Source organism: Salmo salar, chromosome 19 (genome assembly GCF_965601325.2).
Source record: "Salmo salar chromosome 19, fSalSal1, whole genome shotgun sequence".
NCBI classification, from domain to species: Eukaryota; Metazoa; Chordata; class Actinopteri; order Salmoniformes; family Salmonidae; genus Salmo; species Salmo salar.
Window position 1 is genome coordinate 43,953,113 of NC_138309.1, and position 25,939 is coordinate 43,979,051.

The 25,939-nt window shown below is 44.8% G+C and overlaps 1 protein-coding gene across 2 annotated transcripts in view; it reads right to left on the reverse strand.

Moving 5' to 3' along the window:
• Positions 1-25,939, reverse strand: part of micu1 (mitochondrial calcium uptake 1) — a 102,284-nt gene that overhangs the window by 73,455 nt on the left and 2,890 nt on the right. For both annotated transcript variants that reach the window (XM_082965741.1, XM_014157977.3), the window contains exons 2-3: positions 17,304-17,471; positions 13,116-13,302 (exon numbers count right to left, since the gene is read on the reverse strand). In XM_082965741.1, the coding sequence (XP_082821867.1) occupies positions 13,116-13,302; positions 17,304-17,470 (354 nt within the window). In that variant the 5' untranslated portion in view covers position 17,471. The remainder of the gene's footprint in view (positions 1-13,115; positions 13,303-17,303; positions 17,472-25,939) is intronic.

Here is a 25,939-nt window from a genome sequence, read left to right on the forward strand (position 1 = left end):
TAACTGGCCACCTGACAGGCTCACTTTCCCATTGAACTGGTCATCTTTCTTCGCCAATCGACATGACATAAAACAATAGAGGTAAGCTATATATCCATTTTGAGACATGACGTGGTATTTTCATATGGTTTTCATATTAATTAGAAATTCTTAGTTTTCGAAGACGTCTCAAAAAAACATCCACATCACTGTGCAATGTGAAAGGAGCACTGAGTGTATAGCAAGCTTTTAATTGAATTTACCTAATGTATCATTATTACCTTATCAGTTCTCATTACTGAACGTCTCAAACCCTTGGATATCTACACGAACCAGCAATATACAAAATTGGCTTAATTTATTTACTAACTAAATAAATCACAGAAATACATGAAAACACACACACACAATTAGTTCATACATGGGATATTACATGATAGAAAAGGAAAAGTCCCCAGCGGACGAAACCGATATGACGGCTTGGTAGACAAAGGAAAGGGGGGTAGTGGCCCGCTCCAGAGCCAGAAACTCATAGCTGATAACTACACTCATAGAAACTGCTAATACTTCACATGAACGACCGCTCATTTGAAAATAAATTGCAATTTACATATTTACAAGAGCACGTCTTGTTGTCCCGCTCTGTGGTCGTCAGTCCGTCTGCTGAAAAGAGTCGACAGAAAAGTTGCGTTCCTAGTGGATACGTCAGGCGTACTCACGGTTGTCGCATAAAATAGATGCTTCGGTGGTTGTCGGTATTCTTGTACTAGACTAACGTCATTTCCAGCTGCAGACTAGTAATTTGGATTTGCTCTTATTCTGTAGTGATCGATAGTCTCAGAGTTTAACCATTTCCAGCCGTGTAGCCAATGCTACGCGCTCTATGGTCTAATGGCCTATAGAGTTGTAGTTCTTAACCATTTCACATGTAGCGTCAGCTGCATGTTTTCTAGCCTTAGAAACTCAACCATTTGCAACCTTAGCTTACGCCGTGGTTTATGTGGTCTTGAATTGTGGCCATTCCAATGTGGGGACTGCGTCCTGGCGTTCTCTGACTTAATGTTCATTTTGTAGGAAGTGGGTTTTACACTCTATGGGAAAATGGCAATGATGTGATGTCTGGCCTCACAGAGGTGTGGCCACTGACTAGTTAAACTTTATGAAAATCCATACTCTCATTTAGAAGGCTAACATCACATTACATTTTTTCACAAATAGTTTCATATTTACTCATTCATTTTATCCAACATCTAGATGTAAATCTGATCATTGGAAAGTGTACACAAACAGAGATGCAGTAATGTGGGTTTCCTGTCTTTCATGAGGTCACTAAATGAAACAACTTTGACAGGATTGTTCTTTAAAAACACCTACGGACAATTCCCACATTCTCAAAGATGTGTAATTATTCAAACGTTTGATTGTCCAAGTGCGTCTGTGTTCCACAGTCTACATTCCAGTCTGGAACACTACAGAGAACAGAGGCAGCGCATTTTATGACTGCCATAAAACAGCCGACTTCCCGCTCTCCCCCTCTACGAGAGAGAGAGAGCATGCTGTAGAGAGGACCCACTGTAACCTGATCCTTCAGATCACAGGAGAGTTATGACAGAAGACAGCCCTATTTGGTAAAAGACCAAGTCCATATTATGGCAAGAACAGCACAAATAAGCAAAGAGAAATGACAGTCCATCATTACTTTAACACATGAAGGTCAGCCAATCCGGAAAATTTCAAGAACTTTTAAAGTATCTTAAAGTGCAGACGCAAAAACCATCAATCTCTATGATGAATCTGGCTCTCATGAGGACCGCCACAGGAATGGAAGACCGAGTTTCCTCTGCTGTCGAGGATATGTTCATTAGAGTTACATACACCTCAGATTGCAGCCCAAATAAAACACTTAACCAGCATGGCTACCACAGCATTCTGCAGCGATACGCCATACCATCTGGTTTGGGCTTACTGGGACTATCATTTGTTTTGCAACAAGACAATGACCCAACACACCTCCAGGCTGTAGAAGGGCTATTTGACCAAGAAGGAGAGTGGTGGAGTGCTGCATCAGATGACCTCCACAATGACCCAACCTCAACCCAATTGAGATTGTTTGGGGATGAGTCAGACCGCAGAGTGAAGGAAAAGCAGCCAGCAAGTGCTCAGCATATGTGGGAACTCCTTCAAGACTGTAGGAAAAGCATTCCAGGTGAATCTGGTTGAGAGAATGCCAAGAGTGTGCTAAGCTGTCATCAAGGCAAAGGGTGGCTACTTTGAAGAATCTCAAATATATATTTTAATCAGTTTAAACACGTGTTTTTTCATAGCTTTGATGTCTTCACTATTATTCTACAATGTAGAAAAAAGTAGAAAATAAAGAAAAACGCTTGAACAAGTAGTTGTGTCCAAACTTGACTGGTACTGTAGAGCTGTAATTTATTAGACACGCACACTAAGACACAGGTGCTTCCGGATGGAAATCTGCAGATTTCCAGATGCTAAAAATACCATAAGTTCATTAAAACGAGAGTTCAGTTCATGTAACAGGGTTGAAAATGAGGGACCGGTGTTTATTTTAGAAATAAAATGAAACATTAAGGCTACGTATCAAACACATGTAAGGCACACCCTCAAATCGTTATCTGCCGAATACAAAAAGGTGTTGACCTTACCGCGAAATGCTCACTTACAAGCCCTTAACCAACAAGGCAGTTCAAGAAATAGTTTATTTAGTCAACATTTTCTTAACTGGAAAGTAAGAAATTAAATGTAGAGTTTTGGACCTAGTATCTGAACTGGTACTTTATATTTACAAAATAAAAAACACCATTCCAATGCGCTGTTGCAGGCCTGTTGAGTAAATATGAGCTGAAAAGATTCCAGAATATTCTGTTAAAACTACTAGAGCCTACACAGACGTAATCAGTCTTAACTGGCGCATTTCAAACTGTCCTTTTGTGAGGCGCAGCGGGGAACTAGCTGTGTATAATGGAGAGTGGTGGCTAAACCAGGAGGATCTTCATCATCGATTAAACCTTGAGTTTAGGAACATTTTGTCTTCCCAGTAGATTACAAACAGCGATGGGCATAGAGGGTATGTTGCCACTGCTCAACCAGAATAGCCTGTGCAGCTGCCAACACCTCAAATATGTCGACACATTTACACCGACATCACCCCAGGATGCCAGAGCAAGACGGAAACGCAAAGAAACGCCACAACATGGTCTCACCTCTGCATACAAGCAGACGGCAGCTGATTCTGACCGGGGCAAAGAAATAACAAAAGCGATAGCCTACCTAAGTAAACATTTTTTACAGTCTTTGGTTTATAGCGGATGTGTGTCCATTCTCGCTGGTTGAGAATGAGGGTTTTCAGCACCTCGTGAAAGTGCTCGAGACACGTTACGAACGTCCATCTTGCACCGATTTCAGTAAATAGGTAGTACCCGCTCTACAGTATATAAGCAAGCCAAAGCTTTCAATTCATTTTCCGATGCACCCTGCGTTGCGCTTACTTAACAGTGACAGCCCATCACATTAGCTGATCTGAGTTTCTCAACAAGTTCAAATCACATGAATGCATCTAACTGGTATATACAACTGGTAAATTCCTACCTCCCAAATGGTTGCAAACGCAGCATCAGAGGAGAAACTTGAGAGGCTCAACATAACAATCCTGTCACAACAGACAATGCAAGGAACATTGTGAATGGCATTTCATTTTCCTGCTGTACCGAAACCGTGACCCCAAAACCACAATACGTACCGAACTGTGGGTTTGGTGAAGCGCTACACCCCAAATTAATAATTAACAGTAATTTTCATAAGGGACTTATTAGGTTTCTATCTTGGGTTGCAAAATTGATTTTTTTTTAATTCCCTGGAATACCAGGAATCCTGGACAGAGTTGCTTATTTCTGTGAATCTTCCAACTGGGATGTCTGGAAAACCTGGGAACGTTACCGAAATCTTGCAACCCTAAGCCAGCCAGCCTGCCAGCCATTCCTATTGGCCAGAGAAGGAGAAGCAGTACGCTCTACTTCTTTATTGCTGTTTTAGACATGGCTGCTTCTTCAAAAGAGATTATTTATCTTTTTCAGCAAAGATAAAAATCGGTTATATGTCATTTCCTGACTTCTTTATTGGTTATAAGTCATACATACAGACAGTTCCACAGCATAACAAATTAAACAATCAAATCTGCACACAGACAGACTATATTGATAGTTTAACTTTGCAATCATTGGCTTTTGTTCGATGTACATTTTAAAGTGAAAAATCTGTGTCTCAGCATCATTCTGCCCTTCTCCAAGACTCCCAACAAACAAAAAGTATTTCAGGTCACAGTACTGATCAGAGACCATCAGACAGACTGATCAGAGACCATCAGACAGACTGATCAGAGACCAGACAGACTGATCCAGTCAGGTCACAGTACTGATCAGAGACCAGACAGACAGACTGATCCATTAAATCTAATCTTCCACTGGGGAGGGATGCAGCCATGAATGCAACGCAATCCTATCAGGGACAGATAGTCAAGGACAAATAGATACAGACAGGGGAAGGATCTCGCTCTCTCACACCCACCCACAAGATGGATCAGCATCAGATATTAAGACTGTATTCATTCACACAGTGCTGACAGCTCCCAGATAGCATTGCGTTTAGCTGCTGCTGCAACAAGGATCATAGTGCTTTTCATTTCCCTCTTTCTCCATCCCTCGCTCACCTGACAGTCAGATTTCTATCTGTTACATGTTTTGTGTTGAGAAGTGGCGCCCATGTTGGAACCATTCCTCCCCAATAGGGTTAGGGATATTATGATGGTTAACAGCCGTCGCCGATGGTGACGACGTCGTGATGTACAGACGACGGTGTAGTCGATTTAAAAACTTGACTGGCGGCGCACGGTAAACATGTGTCAAACAGCAGGACAGTACATGAGTGACATTGGATTTGTAATTAGCCTATTCCTATAGCCTAGTTCCATAAATACTGATCAAATCAATGTTTGTCACGTGCGCTGAATACAACAGGTGTAGACCTCACAGTGAAATGCTTACTTACAGGCTCTAACTAATAGTGCAAAAAAGGTATTAGGTGAAGAACAGGTAAGTAAAGAAATAAAACAACAGTAAAAAGACAGGCTATATACAGTAGGGAGGCTACATACAGACACCGGTTAGTCGTGCTGATTGAGGTAGTATGTACATGTAGATATGACCAAAAGTATGTGGACACCCCTTCAAATTAGTGGATTTGGCTATTTCAGCCACACCCATTGCTGACAGCTGTATAAAATTGAGTACACATCTATGCAATCTCCATAGACAGACACTGGCAGTAGAATGGCCTTACTGAAGAGCTCAATGAATTTCAACATGGCACCATCATAAGATGCCACCTTTCCAACAAGTCAGTTTGTCAAATTTCTGCATGGAAGAACTTGACTGGCTTACACAGAGCCCTGACTTCAACCCCATTGAACACCTTTGGGTTGAATTGGAACGCTGACTGCGAGCCAGGGCTTATCACCCAACATCAGTACCCGACCTCACTAATGCTCGTGGCTGAATGACTTGCTTCCATTTTGTTGTCAGCACATTCAACTATGTAAAGAAAAAAGTATTTAATAAGATTATTTCTTTCATTCAGATCTAGGATGTGTTGTTTAAGTGTTCCCTTTATTTTTTTGAGCAGTATATATATATACTGCTCAAAAAAATAAAGGGAACACTTAAACAACACATCCTAGATCTGAATGAAAGAAATAATCTTATTAAATACTTTTTTCTTTACATAGTTGAATGTGCTGACAACAAAATCAATCAATGGAAATCCAATTTATCAACCCATGGAGGTCTGGATTTAGAGTCACACTCAAAATGAAAGTGGAAAACCACACTACAGGCTGATCCAACTTTGATGTCATGTCCTTAAAACAAGTCAAAATGAGGCTCAGTAGTGTTGTGTGGCCTCCACGTGCCTGTATGACCTCCCTACAATGCCTGGGCATGCTCCTGATGAGGTGGCGGATGGTCTCCTGAGGGATCTCCTCCCAGACCTGGACTAAAGCATCCGCCAACTCCTGGACAGTCTGTGGTGCAACGTGGCGTTGGTGGATGGAGCGAGACATGATGTCCCAGATGTGCTCAATTGGATTCAGGTCTGGGGAACGGGCGGACCAGTCCATAGCATCAATGCCTTCCTCTTGCAGGAACTGCTGACACACTCCAGCCACATAAGGTCTAGCATTGTCTTGCATTAGGAGGAACCCAGGGCCAACCGCACCAGCATATGGTCTCACAAGGGGTCTGAGGATCTCATCTCGGTACCTAATGGCAGTCAGGCTACCTCTGGCGAGCACATGGAGGGCTGTGCGGCCCCCCAAAGAAATGCCACCCCACACCATGACTGACCCACCGCCAAACCGGTCATGCTGGAGGATGTTGCAGGCAGCAGAACGTTCTCCACGGCGTCTCCAGACTCTGTCACGTCTGTCACATGTGCTCAGTGTGAACCTGTAAGCACAACCCCCACCTGTGGATGTCGGGCCCTCATACCACCATCATGGAGTCTGTTTCTGACCGTTTGAGCAGACACATGCACATTTGTGGCCTGCTGGAGGTCATTTTGCAGGGCTCTGGCAGTGCTCCTCCTGCTTCTCCTTGCACAAAGGCGGAGGTAGCGGTCCTGCTGCTGGGTTGTTGCCCTCCTACGGCCTCCTCCACGTCTCCTGATGTACTGGCCTGTCTCCTGGTAGCGCCTCCATGCTCTGGACACTACGCTGACAGACACAGCTCGCATTGATGTGTCATCCTGGATGAGCTGCACTACCTGAGCCACTTGTGTGGGTTGTAGACTCCGTCTCATGCTACCACTAGAGTGAAAGCACCGCCAGCATTCAAAAGTGACCAAAACATCAGCCAGGAAGCATAGGAACTGAGAAGTGGTCTGTGGTCCCCACCTGCAGAACCACTCCTTTATTGGGGGTGTCTTGCTAATTGCCTATAATTTCCACCTGTTGTCTATTCCATTTGCACAACAGCATGTGAAATTTATTGTCAATCAGTGTTGCTTCCTAAGTGGACAGTTTGCTTTCACAGAAGTGTGATTGACTTGGAGTTACATTGTGTTGTTTAAGTGTTCCCTTTATTTTTTTGAGCAGTGTATATTCCCTTCTCTCTCCATTCAATAGGCTATGAATATGACTGAAGGCTACGCTTCATCGTTTTATGCATGGCTTTCTCCTGATGCAATATCCTGTTTCACAAAGTCGTGGCTGAACAAGGACACAGTAAATAAACGTAGCTGTTTTTCCTATACCTCGGGGAAGCTCAGAGGGGTACGTGTCTCTTTCTAAACAACAGCTGGTGCGCAATCTCTAATATTAAGTAAGTCTGGAGGTTCTACTCACCTGAGAACACCTCATTAGCTGTAGACCATACTACTGACCGAGACAGGTTTCATCTAGACGTTTTATAGCTGTCTATTTACCACCACAAACAGATGCTGGTACTAAGACCACACTCAACCAGCTGCATAAGGCCATAAACAAACAAGAAAATACTCACCAAAAAGGTGGCGCTCCTAGTGGTCGGTGATTTTAATGCAGGAAAACTGAAATTCGTCTTTCCACATTTCTACCAGTATGTCACCTATACATAACTCTATACCACCTTTACTCTACACACAGAGATGCATCCAAAGCTCTCCCTCACCCTCCATTTGGCAAATCTGACCATAGATCTATCCTCCTGATTGTAAGCAACAATCAAAAACAGGAAGTACAAGTGACGCAGATGCTAAGCTACAGGACTGTTTTGCTAGCACCGACTGGAATATGTTCCGGGACTCATCCAATGGCATTGAGGAGTACACCACATCAGTCACCAGCTTCATAAAAAAGGGCATCGATGACATTTCCCAACCAGAAGCCATGGATTACAGGCAACATCTGTACTGAGCTAAAGGGTAGAGCTGCAGCTTTCAAGGAGCGGGACGCTAATAAGAAATCCCACTACGCCCTCAGACGAACCATCAATCAGGCATTCAAAACATCGGGGTGTAGTGGAGCAGGTCGAGAACTTCAAGCTCCTCGTTGTCCACATCCCTAAAAAGGTCCTATCATGGTCCAAGCACACCAAGACAGTCGTGAAGAGGGCATGACAACGCTTCTTCCCCCTCAGGAGAGTGAAAAGATTTGGCATGGGCCCTCAGATCCTCAAAAGGTTCTACAGCGGCACCATCGAGAGCATCTGGCTACATCACAGCTTGGTATGGCAACTGCTTTGCATCTGACCGCAAGGCGCTACAGAGGGTAGTGCGTACAGCCCAGTACATCACTGGGGCCAAGCTTCCTGACATCCAGGACCTCTATACCAGGCGGTGTCAGAGGAAGGCCCTAAAAATTGTTTTAAAAAAAAGACTCCAGCCACCCAAGTATTTTTTGCACTGACTCTTGCACACTCACATCCTTACACTCCAACACACAAGCACAAAACACACGTGCATAGATGCCACACACACACACACACGTTGCTGCTACTCTGTTTATTATCTATCCTGATTACCTAGTCACTTTACCCGCCTACAAACAGTACATATCACCTCCACTACCTGGTACCCCTACCTACAGTACATATCACCTCCACTACCTGGTACCCCTACCTACAGTACATATCACCTCCACTACCTGGTACCCCTACGTACAGTACATATCACCTCCACTACCTGGTACCCCTACCTACAGTACATATCACCTCCACAACCTGGTACCCCTACCTACAGTACATATCACCTCCACTACCTGGTACCCCTACCTACAGTACATATCACCTCCACTACCTGGTACCCCTACCTACAGTACATATCACCTCCACAACCTGGTACCCCTACCTACAGTACATATTACCTCCACTACCTGGTACGCCAGCACATTGACTCAATACCAGTACCTCTTGTATATAGCCTTGTTATTGTTAGTTTATTGTGTTACTATTTCTGTTTTTGCTAATTTTTCTTACTTTTTAACTTCATTGTTGTGAAAGGGCTCATAAATATTCGGCACATGTGACAAATAACATTTTAATTAGTCAGGGGACTAATAATGACAGAGTACAATAATGACCAGTTCAATCAAGTTTAAGAAATTATCTATGTAGGCTGGGAAATCACCTGTCCTCCCCCCTCTGAAAACCAGACGTCCAATCACCTGTCCTCCCCCCTCTGAAAACCAGACGTCCAACCACCTGTCCTCCCCCCTCTGAAAACCAGACGTCCAACCACCTGTCCTCCCCCCTCTGAAAACCAGACGTCCAATCACCTGTCCTCCTACTAGATAAAAGCTTTACTACATGTTGAACAGTAGTTTATTTCCTAAATATTCTAGCCTACGAAGGTGTTGTCCTAAAGTTGCTGTGGCTTTCAAAAATAAACAACAAGAAAGTATTTTGCCTAAGCTATTCTCAATCACAGCTTTATGAGACAGAAAAATAAAATACTATAATTTATTTTTTTGAGACAAAAGAAAAGAGGGACACCTAGTCAAATAAAGCCATTAGTATCCAGATCTGAAGAACATATATACTGGATAACCTGTTAGGGCTAGGGGGCAGTATTGACACGGCTGGATAAAAAACGTACCCGATTTAATCTGGTTACCACTCCTACCCAGTAACTAGAATATGCATATACTTATTACATATGGATAGAAAACACCCTAAAGTTTCTAAAACTGTTTGAATGGTGTGTGTGAGTATAACAGAACTCAAATGGCAGGTCAAAACCTGAGAGATTCCTCTACAGGAAGTGGCCTGTCTGACCATTTCTGGAACTTCTTTGCCATCTCTATCTTTTACTAAGGATCTCTGCTCTAACGTGACACTTCCTACGTCGTCCATAGGTGCTCAGAGCCCGGGAAAAACCTGAATGTCGTCATCCCAGCCCCAGGCTGAAACACATTATCGCCTTTCTCAAGTGGCCGATCAAGTGACTCTGGGCTTAGGCGCGTGACCCGACCGCCCCCGTCTTTGTGATTTTTTCCTCTGTTTGCCGAAAAGGAGATTCCCGGTCGGAATGTTATCGCTTTTCTACGAGAAAAATGGCATAAAAATTGATTTTAAACAGCGGTTGACATGCTTCGAAGTACGGTAATGGAATATTTAGAATTTTTTTGTCACGAATTGCGCCATGCGCGCGACCCTTCTTTACCATTTCGGATAGTGTCTGGAACGCACGAACAAAACGCCGCTATTCGGATATAACGATGGATTATTTTGGACCAAACCAACATTTGTTATTGAAGTAGCAGTCCTGGGAGTGCATTCTGACGAAGACAACAAAAGGTAATCAAACTTTTATAATAGTAAATATGATTATGGTGAGTGCTAAACTTGCCGGGTGTCTAAATAGCTAGCCCGTGATGCCTGGGCTATGTACTTAGAATATTGCAAAATGTGCTTTCACCAAAAAGCTATTTTAAAAATCGGACATATCGAGTGCATAGAGGAGGTCTGTATCTATAATTCTTAAAATAATTGTTATGCTTTTTGTGAACGTTTATCGTGAGTAATTTAGTAAAATGTTAGCGAATTCCCCGGATGTTTGCGGGGGGTATGCTAGTTCTGAACGTCACATGCTAATGTAAAAAGCTGGTTTTTGATATAAATATGAACTTGATTGAACAAAACATGCATGTATTGAATAACATAATGTCCTAAGACAGTAGGCTACTTCTATCAAACCCACGATGTAGTCCTATAACCTAGCTTACTACAGTAAGACAGCCCGTTCAGACAGTCACTGATCCATCATGATGTAGTCCTATAACCTAGCTTACTACAGTAAGACAGCCCGTTCCTCATCAGACAGTCACTGCTCCATCATGATGTAGTCCTATAACCTAGTTTACTACAGTAAGACAGCCCGTTCCTCATCAGACAGTCACTGCTCCATCATGTTGTAGTCCTATAACCTAGCTTACTACGGGAAGACAGCCCGTTCAGACAGTCACTGTTCCATCATGATGTAGTCCTATAACCTAGCTTACTACAGTAAGACAGCCCGTTCCTCATCAGACAGTCACTGTTCCATCATGATGTAGTCCTATAACCTAGTTTACTACAGTAAGACAGCCCGTTCAGACAGTCACTGATCCATCATGATGTAGTCCTATAACCTAGCTTACTACGGTAAGACAGCCCATTCCTCATCAGACAGTCACTGTTCCATCATGATGTAGTCCTATAACCTAGTTTACTACAGTAAGACAGCCCGTTCAGACAGTCACTGATCCATCATGATGTAGTCCTATAACCTAGCTTACTACAGTAAGACAGCCCGTTCCTCATCAGACAGTCACTGTTCCATCATGATGTAGTCCTATAACCTAGTTTACTACAGTAAGACAGCCCGTTCAGACAGTCACTGCTCCATCATGATGTAGTCCTATAACCTAGCTTACTACAGTAAGACAGCCCGTTCAGACAGTCACTGTTCCATCATGATGTAGTCCTATAACCTAGTTTACTACAGTAAGACAGCCCGTTCCTCATCAGACAGTCACTGCTCCATCATGATGTAGTCCTATAACCTAGCTTACTACAGTAAGACAGCCCGTTCAGACAGTCACTGTTCCATCATGATGTAGTCCTATAACCTAGTTTACTACAGTAAGACAGCCCGTTCCTCATCAGACAGTCACTGCTCCATCATGATGTAGTCCTATAACCTAGCTTACTACAGTAAGACAGCCCGTTCCTCATCAGACAGTCACTGTTCCATCATGATGTAGTCCTATAACCTAGCTTACTACAGTAAGACAGCCCGTTCAGACAGTCACTGCTCCATCATGATGTAGTCCTATAACCTAGTTTACTACAGTAAGACAGCCCATTCAGACAGTCACTGTTCCATCATGATGTAGTCCTATAACCTAGTTTACTACAGTAAGACAGCCCGTTCAGACAGTCACTGTTCCATCATGATGTAGTCCTATAACCTAGCTTACTGCGGTAAGACAGCCCGTTCAGACAGTCACTGTTCCATCATGATGTAGTCCTATAACCTAGCTTACTACAGTAAGACAGCCCGTTCAGACAGTCACTGCTCCATCATGATGTAGTCCTATAACCTAGCTTACTACGGGAAGACAGCCCGTTCCTCATCAGACAGTCACTGCTCCATCATGATGTAGTCCTATAACCTAGCTTACTACGGTAAGACAGCCCGTTCCTCAGACAGTCACTGCTCCATCACACACATGTTCTGCTCCTCCAACAGAAATGAACAAAATAAAAGACTAGCCTCTCTCTGCCCTTTCAACAACATATTTCTTCATGATTCCTCCAGTTGTATTTGATTTGGTGCCAACTGTCGTCGTAGCGAAGACAAGCAGCAGCAGCATTCTGGGAGGTGGTCAATAGGAGCCGATAGCATCGTATATCACCATGTTTTATGGGCACTCCATGGGACAAAAAGGTTGACATAGCCCAACCCTATGCCGCCAACTCTCTCTTTGCCACGCCCGTGTGTCATGTTTTGTGTTGAGAAGTGGTGCACATTGTTAGCTCTATAGTGGCACACCTCTCCTCTCTGTTCCCTGTGACAATGCTGGTGTACTGGGGGAGCTGAAGGAAGCATCCAGTCCAATTTAGTTGAGCTGGCATCTAATCAAATACCCTCTTCACTGTGTGTGTGTGTGTGTGTATGTTCTTCCTCTCTTTTATCTAACCCAACCTTGTTAACCTGAAAAGCTGTGAAAATGTAAATGGATGGATGTCCTGATATGTTTATGAGTGGAGATGTGCATGTTGATTAACTCTGGGTGGTGGGGGGGAGGGGGGGGCTGGACGCTGACTCATCGCTGGATGAACTGGGATTTTTAAAGTACTCAACACGCTGTTCCAGACGCTCCATCAAATGAAATAACGTGTGTGTTTGTTAAATGAGGTTTGGCTGGACAAAAGAGATGGACACACACCCACACACAGGGAATCTTTGATTTGATGCCAGCTCAACTAAACAAGAGAGGAGAGAAGAGAAGAGAAGAGAAGAGTGGAGAGACAAGAAGAGTGGAGAGGACGCCTGTGTGTGTGTGATTGAATGGCTGTGGGTTGTCATAGTTTATTGATTACCTTGCGGTCACGGAATCCCGATCGTGGTTTCTTCTTCTTACCATCCGCTCCTCCCTCCTCGCCCTCCTCTCCGTCGCTGGCCTCCACCGAACTCTCAGCCTCTGACTCCGCCTCTTTCACAAACCCCGCCTCCTTTGCCTCGGGATGTTCGTCGTGCTCGACAGAAGGCCCGGCGTCTGCGTAGGCTCTGGGTTCACACAGGAAGTAAACACAGGAAGCAGATTAAAAAAGGAACTCTACTACGTTCAAAGCATTTGTGTTTTCAGCCCACAGACCAGCTGCAAACAGAGTTCAGATAGAGACCTGAGGGAGTGTAGTAGTAGTATGGTCATGCCCTGTGGCTAAGGGGTTAACTCTACACACTACTACTGCAATGCAGCCCCGACCAGCCCACCAATGCTTCATCTAACACAATGCTTCATCTAACACAACTCTGTGTGTGTTTAACAGAGAGAAAGAAAGAAAGGAGAAAAAGAGAGAGTGAAAAATATGTATTTGCAAAGAAAGGTGTGTGTGTGTGTTGTGTCTCGTACTGTCATTTTGTTAGCTAGGGCCTTCTACTTTAACTGCTTCCTGTCTTCCCAGCCGGCTACTTGGTGTGTGAACTGCTTCCTGTCCTCCCAGTAGCCTACTTGGTGTGTCAACTGCTTCCTGTCCTCCCAGTAGTCTACTTGGTGTGTGAACTGCTTCCTGTCCTCCCAGTAGTCTACTTGGTGTGTGAACTGCTTCCTGTCCTCCCAGTAGTCTACTTGGTGTGTGAACTGCTTCCTGTCCTCCCAGTAGCCTACTTGGTGTGTGAACTGCTTCCTGTCCTCCCAGTAGCCTACTTGGTGTGTGAACTGCTTCCTGTCCTCCCAGTAGCCTACTTGGTGTGTGAACTGCTTCCTGTCCTCCCAGTAGTCTACTTGGTGTGTGAACTGCTTCCTGTCCTCCCAGTAGCCTACTTGGTGTGTGAACTGCTTCCTGTCCTCCCAGCAGTCTACTTGGTGTGTGAACTGCTTCCTGTCCTCCCAGCAGCCTACTTGGTGTGTGAACGGCTTCCTGTTTTCCCAGCAGTCTACTTGGTGTGTGAATTGCTTCCTGTCCTCCCAGTAGCCTACTTGGTGTGTGAACTGCTTCCTGTCCTCCCAGTAGCCTACTTGGTGTGTGAACTGCTTCCTGTTTTCCCAGCAGCCTACTTGGTGTGTGAACTGCTTCCTGTCCTCCCAGTAGCCTACTTGGTGTGTGAACTGCTTCCTGTCCTCCCAGTAGCCTACTTGGTGTGTGAACTGCTTCCTGTCCTCCCAGTAGCCTACTTGGTGTGTGAACTGCTTCCTGTTTTCCCAGCAGTCTACTTGGTGTGTGAACAGCTGACTGCATCATAACCTGCAGATAATTCTGGTTGATGTGTCAACAATCAAGAGACAGAGCAATGTGTGACTTGTTTTGTCAAATCAGTGGCTGTATTGAAAGGGGAGTGGTTTCACCTCTCCAAGGTAATTAGTGTTAGTTCTTCAGTCTCCCCTGGTTTCTCAGCGGCGGTCATGTCACTAAACTAAGACCGTCCTGCCAAGGTGTTTGAGAAAGACTCCACACCACTCTCATCCGAGTATCTTACCTAGTTATTTACAGATTCTCATTTTGCTCTTTTGTTAAAATGAACTGTGTGTGTGTTTTGTATACCTGTTCGTACCCCTCCCTGTAGGCTTTACACGCTGCAACCCTTCTCATTTAGTTTACCCTGCGAGCACAACCCATGTGGAGTTCCAGGTCTCTGGCAGCGTTTGGAACTGCCGATCTGCGGTGAAGAACACCGAGTTCATCTCAAGGTAATCTGCTCTTCAGGCCCTTGACTTGCTGTCCCTGATGGAGACATGGATCACCCCAGAGAACACTACTCCAGCTGCCCTCTCGTCGTCTGACTACGTTTTCTCTCCTAGTCCGAGAGCATCTGGTCATCGCTGTGGTGGCACAGGGCTACTCATTGCTCCTAAGTAGAGATGTTCTCTTTTCTCCCCCGCCTGTCCATGTCCTCTGTCACCTGTCCATCTCCTCTGTCACCGCATTTCAATTCCATGCGGTCACTGTCACTTTTCCACTCAAGCTTAACGTTGTCATTTATCGCCCACCAGGTGCCCTTAGAGAATTCCTCAATGAGCTTGACACCTTGATAAGCACATTTCCTGACGATGGCTCACCGGTCTTCGTACTTGGCGACTTCAACATCTGCCTTCGATTAATTTCTTTCCATCTCTCACTTTCCCCTCCTTGCCTCTTGACCTCACCTTTTCCCAGTCCACTCCAATTTACAAGGCAGGCAATATGAGGCTGCTCACCAACTAATCTCACTGCAACCCCCCCTCCAGGTCTCTGTTCTCCTACTAATCTCACTGCAACCCCCCTCCAGGTCTCTGTTCTCCTACTAATCTCACTGCAACCCCCCCCCCCCCCCCCCCCCCTCCCCCTCCAGGTCTCTGTTCTCCTACTAATCTCACTGTAACCCCCCCCCCCCCCTCCAGGTCTCTGTTCTCCTACTAATCTCACTGTAAACCCCCTCCAGGTCTCTGTTCTCCTACTAATCTCACTGCAACCCCCCCCCCCAGGTCTCCGTTCTCCTACTAATCTCACTGTAAACCCCCCCCCCCCTCCAGGTCTCTGTTCTCCTACTAATCTCACTGTAACCCCCCCCCCCCCCTCCACTCTCTAGATCTTCTCCCATTCATCAACCCCTCCCTGACCACTGGCTGCGTCCCCTCTCACTTCAACATGGACAGAGTTAATCCCCTCCAAGAAACCAACAACTCATCTGACGTCAAACTATAGATCTGTATCCCTTTCTTTTCCTTCCAAAACACTCGGGCGTGCTGTCTCTGACCAACTTTCTCATTATCCCTCTCAGAACAATCTGGACCCTAACAAGTCAGGCTTCAAGATGGGTCATTCAACAGAGACTGCTCTTCTGTGTCAGAGGTCCTCTGAACTGTCCAAGCTGAATCTTTCTCTTCTGTCATCTTCCTCCTACAGCTATCCGCTGCCTTCGACACAACCGTCCGATCCTCCTCTTCACCCTGTCAGGGCTCGACGTCTCAGGCACTGCACATCCTACCTGGCAGGCTGGTCCTACCACAGGATCTGTGTCTGGACCACACACACTACTGGTGTTCCCCAGGGCTCGGTTCTAGGCCCTTTTCTATCTATACACCAAGTCACTCAGCGCCGTCATATCCTCACATGGTCTCTCCTATCATTACTATGCAGATGACACCCAACTACTTCTCTTTTCCCCCTTCTGACACCCAGGTGGCGACACGCATCTCTGCATGCCTGGCAGATATCTCAGCCCACCACCTCAAACTCAACAAGACATTACTGCTCTTCCTCCCGGGGGAGGCCTACCCGCACAAAGACTTCCATCACGGTTGACAACTCGTGTCGCCCTCCCAGAGTGCAAAGAACATTGGTGTGACACTAGACAAGACCCTGTTCTCTGAAAACATCAAAGCAGTGACCCGCTCCTGCAGGTTCATGCTCAACAACATCCGTATAGTACGACCCTACCGCACACAGGAAGCAGCGCAGGTCCAAATCCAGGAACTTGTCCTCGCCCATCTGGAATTCTGCAACTCGCCGTTGGCTGGGCTCACCACTTGTGCCATCAAACCTCTGCAATTTAGCCAGAATGCAGCAGCCCGCCTGGTGTTCAACCTTTCTGAGTTCTCCCATGTCTACCCGCTCCTCCCCACACTCCACTGACTTCCAGTTGAAGCTCACATCCACTACTAGACCATGGTGCTTACCTACAGACCAGCAAGAGGAAATGCCCCTCCCTACCGTCAGGATATGTTCAAACCCTACACCCCAACCCGGGGACTCTGTTCTGCCACCTCTGGTCTCTTAGCCCTTCCACCCTTAGGGGAGGGCAGCTCCCGCTCAGCCCAAGCTCTTCCACCCACCCGGTCTGACTTTACTGATAGCTACGTTGACGGGGGAAAAAAGTACTTTCTATGCCTGATATGTGGTTGTCCCACCTAGCTATCTTAAGATGAATGCACTAACTGTAAATCGCGCTGGATAAGAGAGTCTGCTAAATGACAAATGTTGAATTGAAATAGAATTGACCCAAAACACAGATCATCACATGAGTTATAATCAGATAGTGTAGAGGTCAAGAAGACGTGTGTGTGTGTGTGTGTGTGCACATGTTCATACCTGGTCCAGAGTAGTCCAGCGCTGGCTGAGGCCCCGGTCACGCCCACCAGAGCTGCTAGCATCAGTCTCCTCTTACTGGCCCCGCCCCTCACAGCCTCACCATGGTAACGACGTGACAACTGCACCAGCCCCAACGCTACCGCCGACAATGCCCGCAAGCGGTACATTCTGGAGAGTGAGAGAGAGAAAGATGTAAACGAGAGGTGCAAGAATTTCTCACATGGAGACGTGACTTGTAACATTGTTAAATGTTTATCAAATGTCTTGGACACACCAGAAATAGAAAGGTAGGTCTTTACAATTCATTTTTTGGGGGAATATATTTAACTTCTATGGGCTACGCCCCACCTGCGGGACACAGCCAGTGAAATATCAGGGCAGCAAATTCAAAAACAACAAAATGTCATAATTCAACTTTCTCAAACATACACTTCTCCTTGATGTAACCACATTGTCCGATTTCAAAAAGGCTTTACAGCGAAAGCAAAACATTAGATTATGTTAGGAGAGTACATAGACCAAAATAATCACACAGCCATGTTCCAAGCAAGCATATGTCAATAAAACCCAAAACACAGCTAAATGAAGCACTAACCTTTGAAGATCTTCATCAGATGACACTCCTAGGACATTATGTTACACAATACATGTATTTTTCGTTCGATAAAGTTCATATTTATATCCAAAAACAGCATTTTACATTGGCGCGTGATGTTCAGAAAATGTATTCCCACCAAAACATCCGGTGAATGTGCACATCAATTTACAAAAATACTCATCATCAACGTTGACAAAATATATAACAATTATTTAAAGAATTATAGATTGACTACCCATGGATGCAACCGCTGTGTCAGATTTTAAAATAGCTTTATGGAGAAAGAATATTGAAAAATATGCTGAGTACATAGCTCAGCCATCACGGCGAGCTATTCAGACACCCGCCAAGTTCGGAGCAACCTAAACTCAGAATTAGTATTAGAAATATTCTCTTACCTTTGCTGATCTTCTTCAGAAAGCACTCCCAGGACTGCTACTTCCACAAGAAATGTTGTTTTTGTTCCAAATAATCCATATTTATGTCCAAATACCTCCGTTTTGTTTGTGCGTACAGATCACTTATCCAAAGGCATAACGCGCGAGCGCGGAAGCAGAGACGAAAAGTCAAAATGTTCCATTACCGTACTTAGAAACATGTCAAACGCTGTTTAAAATCAATCTTTATGGTATTTTTTACATAAAATTGCAATAATATTCAAACCGGACAATAGCATATTCATTCAAGGAGAAAAAGAAGGAACAGCGTGCTCCTGTGACCGCACATATCCAATCCCTTTGTTGCCAGGCAGACCACTCAGTAACTGAGCTCCTATTATCTGCCCAGTGACAGGAGAAGGCTCAATCCACTTTCTGAAGGCTTTAGACAGCCAATGGAAGCCTTAGGAAGTGTAACGTAACCCCACGGGTACTGTAGTTTCGAAAGGGACTAGAAAGAACTACAATTCTCAGATCCTCCACTTCCTGGTTGACTTTTTCTCAAGTTTTTGCCTGCCATATGAGTTCTGTTATACTCAGACACCATTCAAACAGTTTTAGAAACTTCAGAATGTTTTCTATCCAAATCTACTAATAATATGCATATTCTAGTTTCTGGGCCAGAGTAGTAACCCGCTTAAAATGGGTACGTTTTTCATCCGGCCGTGAAAATACTGCCCCCTAGCCCAGACAGGTTAAAGACACGAATGGCTGTAACTGCTGGTCACAATCCCATCAGAGAGCTGTAACTGCTGGTCACAATCCCATCAGAGAGCTGTAACTGCTGGTCACAATCCCATCAGAGAGCTGTAACTGCTGGTCACAATCCCATCAGAGAGCTGTAACTGCTGGTCACAATCCCATCAGAGAGCTGTAACTGCTGGTCACAATCCCATCAGAGAGCTGTAACTGCTGGTCACAATCCCATCAGAGAGCTGTAACTGCTGGTCACAATCCCATCAGAGAGCTGTAACTGCTGGTCACAATCCCATCAGAGAGCTGTAACTGCTGGTCACAATCCCATCAGAGAGCTGTAACTGCTGGTCACAATCCCATCAGAGAGCTGTAACTGCTGGTCACAATCCCATCAGAGAGCTGTAACTGCTGGTCACAATCCCATCAGAGAGCTGTAACTGCTGGTCACAATCCCATCAGATGAGCTGTAACTGCTGGTCACAATCCCATCAGAGAGCTGTAACTGCTGGTCACAATCCCATCAGAGCTGTAACTGCTACTCATCCCATCTAAAAGTTGTCAAATGAAGAGCTCATTATTCATCTAATAAAATCTGTCAACAATGAAGTGGGATATTCATAGCAGACAGTCCTTTGCGTTTGAAAGCCACGTGGCGTGCCAAGCATAGATTTATAGGTGCCAACTGTGCTGGGCCTAGCACTGCAACACACCATATCCCCTTCTCCCTGCAGCACAGGCTCCTCCCCCAGAATTAACAGATGAATATAATAGAACCTAAAAATAAAGTCCTCTAGCCGTAGTGCACACGTTGAGTCCCCTCTGAAAATGTCTTCTGGGCCTATCACTGCGACACAGCACCGTCTCTCTCCCCACCCCCCCTCCCAGTCCTCTGCTTTGCCCTGGGGGTCAGGATTTAGAAACATTTCCTCCAGAAACTAATTAACCATCTAAAAAGAAGCTTTAAAAATACAAAAAATAAAATAAATAAAAAATACAAGTGTTCTATACTGGTGAGCTCTGTGTCATTGCTTCGTGCAGAGCTCACACACACACACACACTAAAAGAATGGTGCTAGAGGAAATAGCAGCTGTTTTATAGGCTCATGACCAATTCTGCTGTTGTGCATAAAACATTTAAAAAAAAAACATGGCTGATTTTAGCGGGGTTTTTTGTACATCATGTTCATGCCACCGTTTCCTATGAACGAAAAGAGCATCCTGTTGCCTTATCACTTTACCCCTACCTACAATAAAAAAAATGTAAATAAACATTCCAGGTCAAGCTGGTTGAGAGAATACCAAGAGTGTGCAAAGCTGTCAAAGCAATGGGTGGCTACTTTAAAGAATCTCAAATATAAACTATATTTTGATTTGTTTAACACAATTTTTTTGGTTACCATATGATTCCATGTGTCATTTCATAGTTTTGATGTCAGCTTTTTCCCACTGCATTGTTGGGAAGGGCCCGTAAATACACCTTTCACGGTTAGTCTACACATATTGTTTACGATACGTGACAAATTAAATTTGACACACTCACACTACCAACCCTTTTGCCTTTGCTAGCCAATCAATAGCTTACATTTTTATTTATTTTTTAATAATAAAAAACACGTCCTGGATTCCTTATCAATTTAAATGAATAAACACAGGAGAAAGAATGTATCCCAATGGCTCCCGATACGCCTCTGGTGATAAGTTGACTATATAGGGAGCCGTTTGGGATCGCAGCCAAACCTTGTGATGAGTTGGTGGTCTGGTCACAGTAAACCAATTCGTAACAGTGCTTGGGCTAAGCTTATCTCTAAAACTTCATTTGGAACATGACTCATTTAAAATTTGTTCCGGTGTCACGGAAAGATGATTAACAATTAAAGAGAAGTCCTCTTGTGATGTCTCTGTGGCTCCAGTATTCCTGTGATCTACACACACACACCATGCCCGCCGAGGTCGTAGCCACCTGTCGATATTCCATTACCGATCCAGGCCCCGACTGTCACACTCACTGATTCAGCAGAAAGAAAAAAAAAAAGAAAAAGAATAACCACGCGGAATATGCTAATTGGACGATCGGTAGTCCATGACAACGGGGACAGGGTCTCTAAGGCCATTAGGGAAGGTGCTGTTTAAAACACGACAGAGACAGACAGGTGAGGATCTACTATAGTAGCAGGGACGCTAGGCCTGGTGGGGTAGATTCTACTATAGTAGCAGGGACACAAGGCCTGGTGGGGTAGATTCTACTATAGTAGCAGGGACACAAGGCCTGGTGGGGTAGATTCTACTATAGTAGCAGGGACACAAGGCTTGGTGGGGTGAGCATTCTACTATAGTAGCAGGGACGCTAGGGCCTGGTGGGGTAGATTCTACTATAGTAGCAGGGACACAAGGCCCTGGTCGGGGTAGATTCTACTATAGTAGCAGGGACGCTAGGCCTGGTGGGGTAGATTCTACTATAGTAGCAGGGACCACAAGGGCCTGGTGGGGTAGATTCTACTATAGTAGCAGGGACACAAGGCCTGGTGGGGTAGGATCTACTATAGTAGCAGGGACACAAGGCCTGGTGGGGTAGATTCTACTATAGTAGCAGGGACACAAGGCCTGGTGGGGTAGATTCTACTATAGTAGCAGGGACACAAGGCCTGGTGGGGTAGGATCTACTATAGTAGCAGGGACGCAAGGCCTGGTGGGGTAGGATCTACTATAGTAGCAGGGACGCAAGGCCTGGTGGGGTAGATTCTACTATAGTAGCAGGGACACAAGGCCTGGTGGGGTAGATTCTACTATAGTAGCAGGGACACAAGGCCTGGTGGGGTAGGATCTACTATAGTAGCAGGGACGCAAGGCCTGGTGGGGTAGGATCTACTATAGTAGCAGGGACACAAGGCCTGGTGGGGTAGATTCTACTATAGTAGCAGGGACACAAGGCCTGGTGGGGTAGATTCTACTATAGTAGCAGGGACACAAGGCCTGGTGGGGTAGATTCTACTATAGTAGCAGGGACACAAGGCCTGGTGGGGTAGGATCTACTATAGTAGCAGGGACACAAGGCAGAGGAGGAAACACTGTGCACCTGGCGACCGTGTCAGTGTGCATGCGCCCGGCCCGCCACAGGAATCACTAGCGTGCGATGGGACAAGGACATCCTGGCCGGCCAAACCATCCCCTAACCATGGACGACGCTGGGCCAAGTGTGCGCCGCGACATCCTGGTTCGAGTCCAGTCAATACGCAAAATTATTTTGTAATTATAAACTGGGTGGTTTGAGCCTTTAATGCTGATTGGCTGACAACCGTGGTATATCAGTCCAAATACCATGGGTATGACAAACATTTATTTTTACTGTTCTAATTATGTTGGTAACAAGCTTATAAAATAGCAATAAGGCACCTCGGGGTTTGTAGAATATGGCCAATATAGCATGGCTAAGGGCAATATCCAGACACTTCGCGTTGTGTAGTATATAAGAACAGCCCTTAGCCGTGGAATATTGGCCATATACCACACCCCCCCCAGACTTAATTAAGCAATAATGTACCGGGCCCCCGACCATCCACTCAAGAAAAAAAAATCATCCCAGGCTGAACGTAGTTGAATAGACTATAGTAGCTGTCTACCTGCTACAGAAACATCCCAGGCTGAACGTAGTTGAAGTGGGAAGTTTACATACGATTTGTAATGACTCCAACCTAAGTGTTTTTCAACCACTCCACAACTGTCTTGTTAACAAACTATAGCTTGGGAAGTCAGTTAGGACATCTACTTTGTGCATGACACAAGTCATTTTTCCAACAATTGTTTACAGACAGATTATTTCACTTAAAACTCACTGTATCACAATTCCAGTGGGTCAGAAGTTTACATACACTAAGTTGACTGTGCTTTTAAACAGCTTGGAAAATTCCAGAAAAATGATGTCATGCCTTTAGAAGCTTCTGATAGGCTAATTGACATCATTTGAGTCAATTGGAGGTGTAGCTGTAGATGTATTTCAAGGCCTACCTTCAAACTCCGTGCCTCTTTGCTTGACATCATGGGAAAATCTAAAGAAATCAGCCAAAACCTCAGAAAAAAAACTTGTAGACCTCCACAAGTCTGGTTCATCCTTGGGAGAAATTTCCAAACGCCTGAAGGTATCATGTTCATCTGTACAAACAATAGTATGCAAGTATAAACACCATGGGACCACGCAGCCGTCATACCGCTCAGGAAGGAGACGCGTTCTGTCTCCTAGAGATGAACGTACTTTGGTGCGAAAAGTGCAAATTAATGCCAGAACAACAGCAAAGGACCTTGTGAAGATGCTGGAGGAAACGGGTACAAAAGTATCTATATCCACAGTAAAACGAGTCCTATATCGACATAACCTGAAAGGCCGCTCAGCAAGGAAGAAGCCACTGCTCCAAAACCGCCATAAAAAATCCAGACTACTGTTTGCAACTGCACATGGGGACAAAGATCGTACTTCTTGGAGAAATGTCCTCTGGTCTGATGAAACAAAAATTGAACAATTAGGCCATAATGACCTTCGTTATGTTTGGAGGAAAAAGGGGGAGGCTTGCAAGCCGAAGAACACCATCCAAACCGTGAAGCACGGGGGTGGCAGCATCATGTTGTGGGGGTGCTTTGCTGCAGGAGGGACTGGTGCACTTTACAAATTAGATGGCATCATGAGGCAGGAAATGTATGTGGATATATTGAAGCAACATCAAGACATCAGTCAGGAAGTTAAAGCTTGGTCGCAAATGGGTCTTCCAAATGGACAATGACCCCAAGCATACTTCCAAAGTTGTGGCAAAATGGCTTAAGGACAACAAAGTCAAGGTATTGGAGTGACCATCACAAAGCCCTGACCTCAATCCCATAGAAAATGTGTGGGCTGAAAAGCATGTGCGAGCAAGGAGGCCTGATGAAAAGCATGTGCGAGCAAGGAGGCCTACAAATCTGACTCAGTTACACCAGCTCTGTCAGGAGGAATGGGCCAAAATTCACCCAACTTATTGTGGGAAGCTTGTGGAAGGCTACCCGAAACATTTGACCCAAGTTAAGCAATTTCTGACCCATTTGGAATGTGATGAAATAAATAAAAGCTGAAATAAATCCTTCTCTCTACTATTATTCTGACATTTCACATTCTTAAAATAAAGTGGTGATCCTAACTGACCTAAGACAGGGAATTTTTACTAGGATTAAATGTCAGGAACTGTGAAAAACTGAGTTTAAATGCGTTTGGCTAAGGTGCATGTAAACTTTGACTTCAACTGTATATAGAGCATTACTATTGACCAGAACACTATGGGCCCCCCAGTAATGCACTGCATAGGGAATAGGGCTCTATTTGGGACATGGTCCATAGAGATCCCTCACCGACAGAGAGCCTCAAACCAGGAAGGGGGATTTAAGCAATAGAGCAGCTTTTCATAACTTCCATATTAACACCAGCACAAGAGACCCTGGAATCTCTTGTCCAACAGAAATGACAAGCACATCTCATGTTTTGGTTTGTCACCTAGCAACATAAAAAAAAAAGAGAAAGTTATCCTTTCTGCATGGCTGGCGTCTCTGATCCTGACAGCGATGTCAAGAAGCCAGACAGACACAAACAAAACAGACATGCACACAGCAGTTTATACTCTCAACTCCTCATAGGACACTTGCCAGTTGGTGTGAGACAGTTTGCTGTGAGTGTAGCACACCTGGGCTTTAGGAAACGTCTGATGGAAAATAATATTTTAACAAGAGACAAGCTTTACACTCGATCTGTGAAATCCCCAGTCAGGATGTGAGCTCAGAACTGCATTGTGGGGAAATAATTTTTACCGACTGGGGCCATGCATACTACCTCTTTTCATCCTGCGTGTGAGTGTATACACACACACACGACTACTCCCTCATCATCCTGCTAGAGCCTTTCTCTACCAGACCAATGGGTTCAGGGAATCCCAGAATTCCTCTAAAAAGCATTCCTCCCCCATTACCTCACCATAACCTCCCCCCATAAACACACACAATAACGTCCTCCACGCCACCACAGAAGCAACACTGATATATGATGGTGCCCGAATCACCTCTAGAACCTGCAGCAACACCACTGGCCCTCACTGCAACACCACTGGCCCTCACTGCAACACCACTGGCCCTCACTGCAACACCACTGGCCCTCACTGCAACACCACTGGCCCTCACTGCAACACTACTGGCCCTCACTGCAACACCACTGACCTTGCTACTAACTGCTGTTGCAGTCCCGTGTGGCTCAGTCAGTGCGTCGGTTCAGCTGGCGCCTAGCCAAACTAAGACATTTGGTGCAGTATTTCTCAAATGAAAAAAAAAAAAAGGTGCATGAAAACAACTAATCTCTCATCGAATAACAACAAAACACTTAATTGAAAAATCCCTACTAATGACCAATCAACAACGAAGGTTGCCGGGCAACCGGTAAAGTATGTACCAGTACGGAGAAAAAAAATGTATGAAATGTATGCATTCACTACTGTAAGTCGCTCTGGAAAAGAGCGTCTGCTAAATGATTAAAAATGTATGTTAAAAATATCATTTTATTCAACATTCTGGCTTGTAGAGGTCGTGAGAGGAAGCGTTCCTGATCCAAAAAAATAATAATAATAATTTTAAAAATAAAATCATTTACGCCCAATGTAGAATTCAATGAAATTCATTGTTGGATTTCCAGGCTAGCTTAGTGGGAACAAAAATAATCATAACAAAAAAAACTGGACATGGTGCACTTCTCAGCGCCAAACGATTTAAAGGCCTTGATTAGGCCAAGTAATAAATATATGAAACTATCTAGGTCTGACACCTGTAATGTAGGAGACGACATGCATGTCACCATTCGTAAAGTGTTTGTGAAATACAACCACACAGTACAGTTATTACAGCAACAT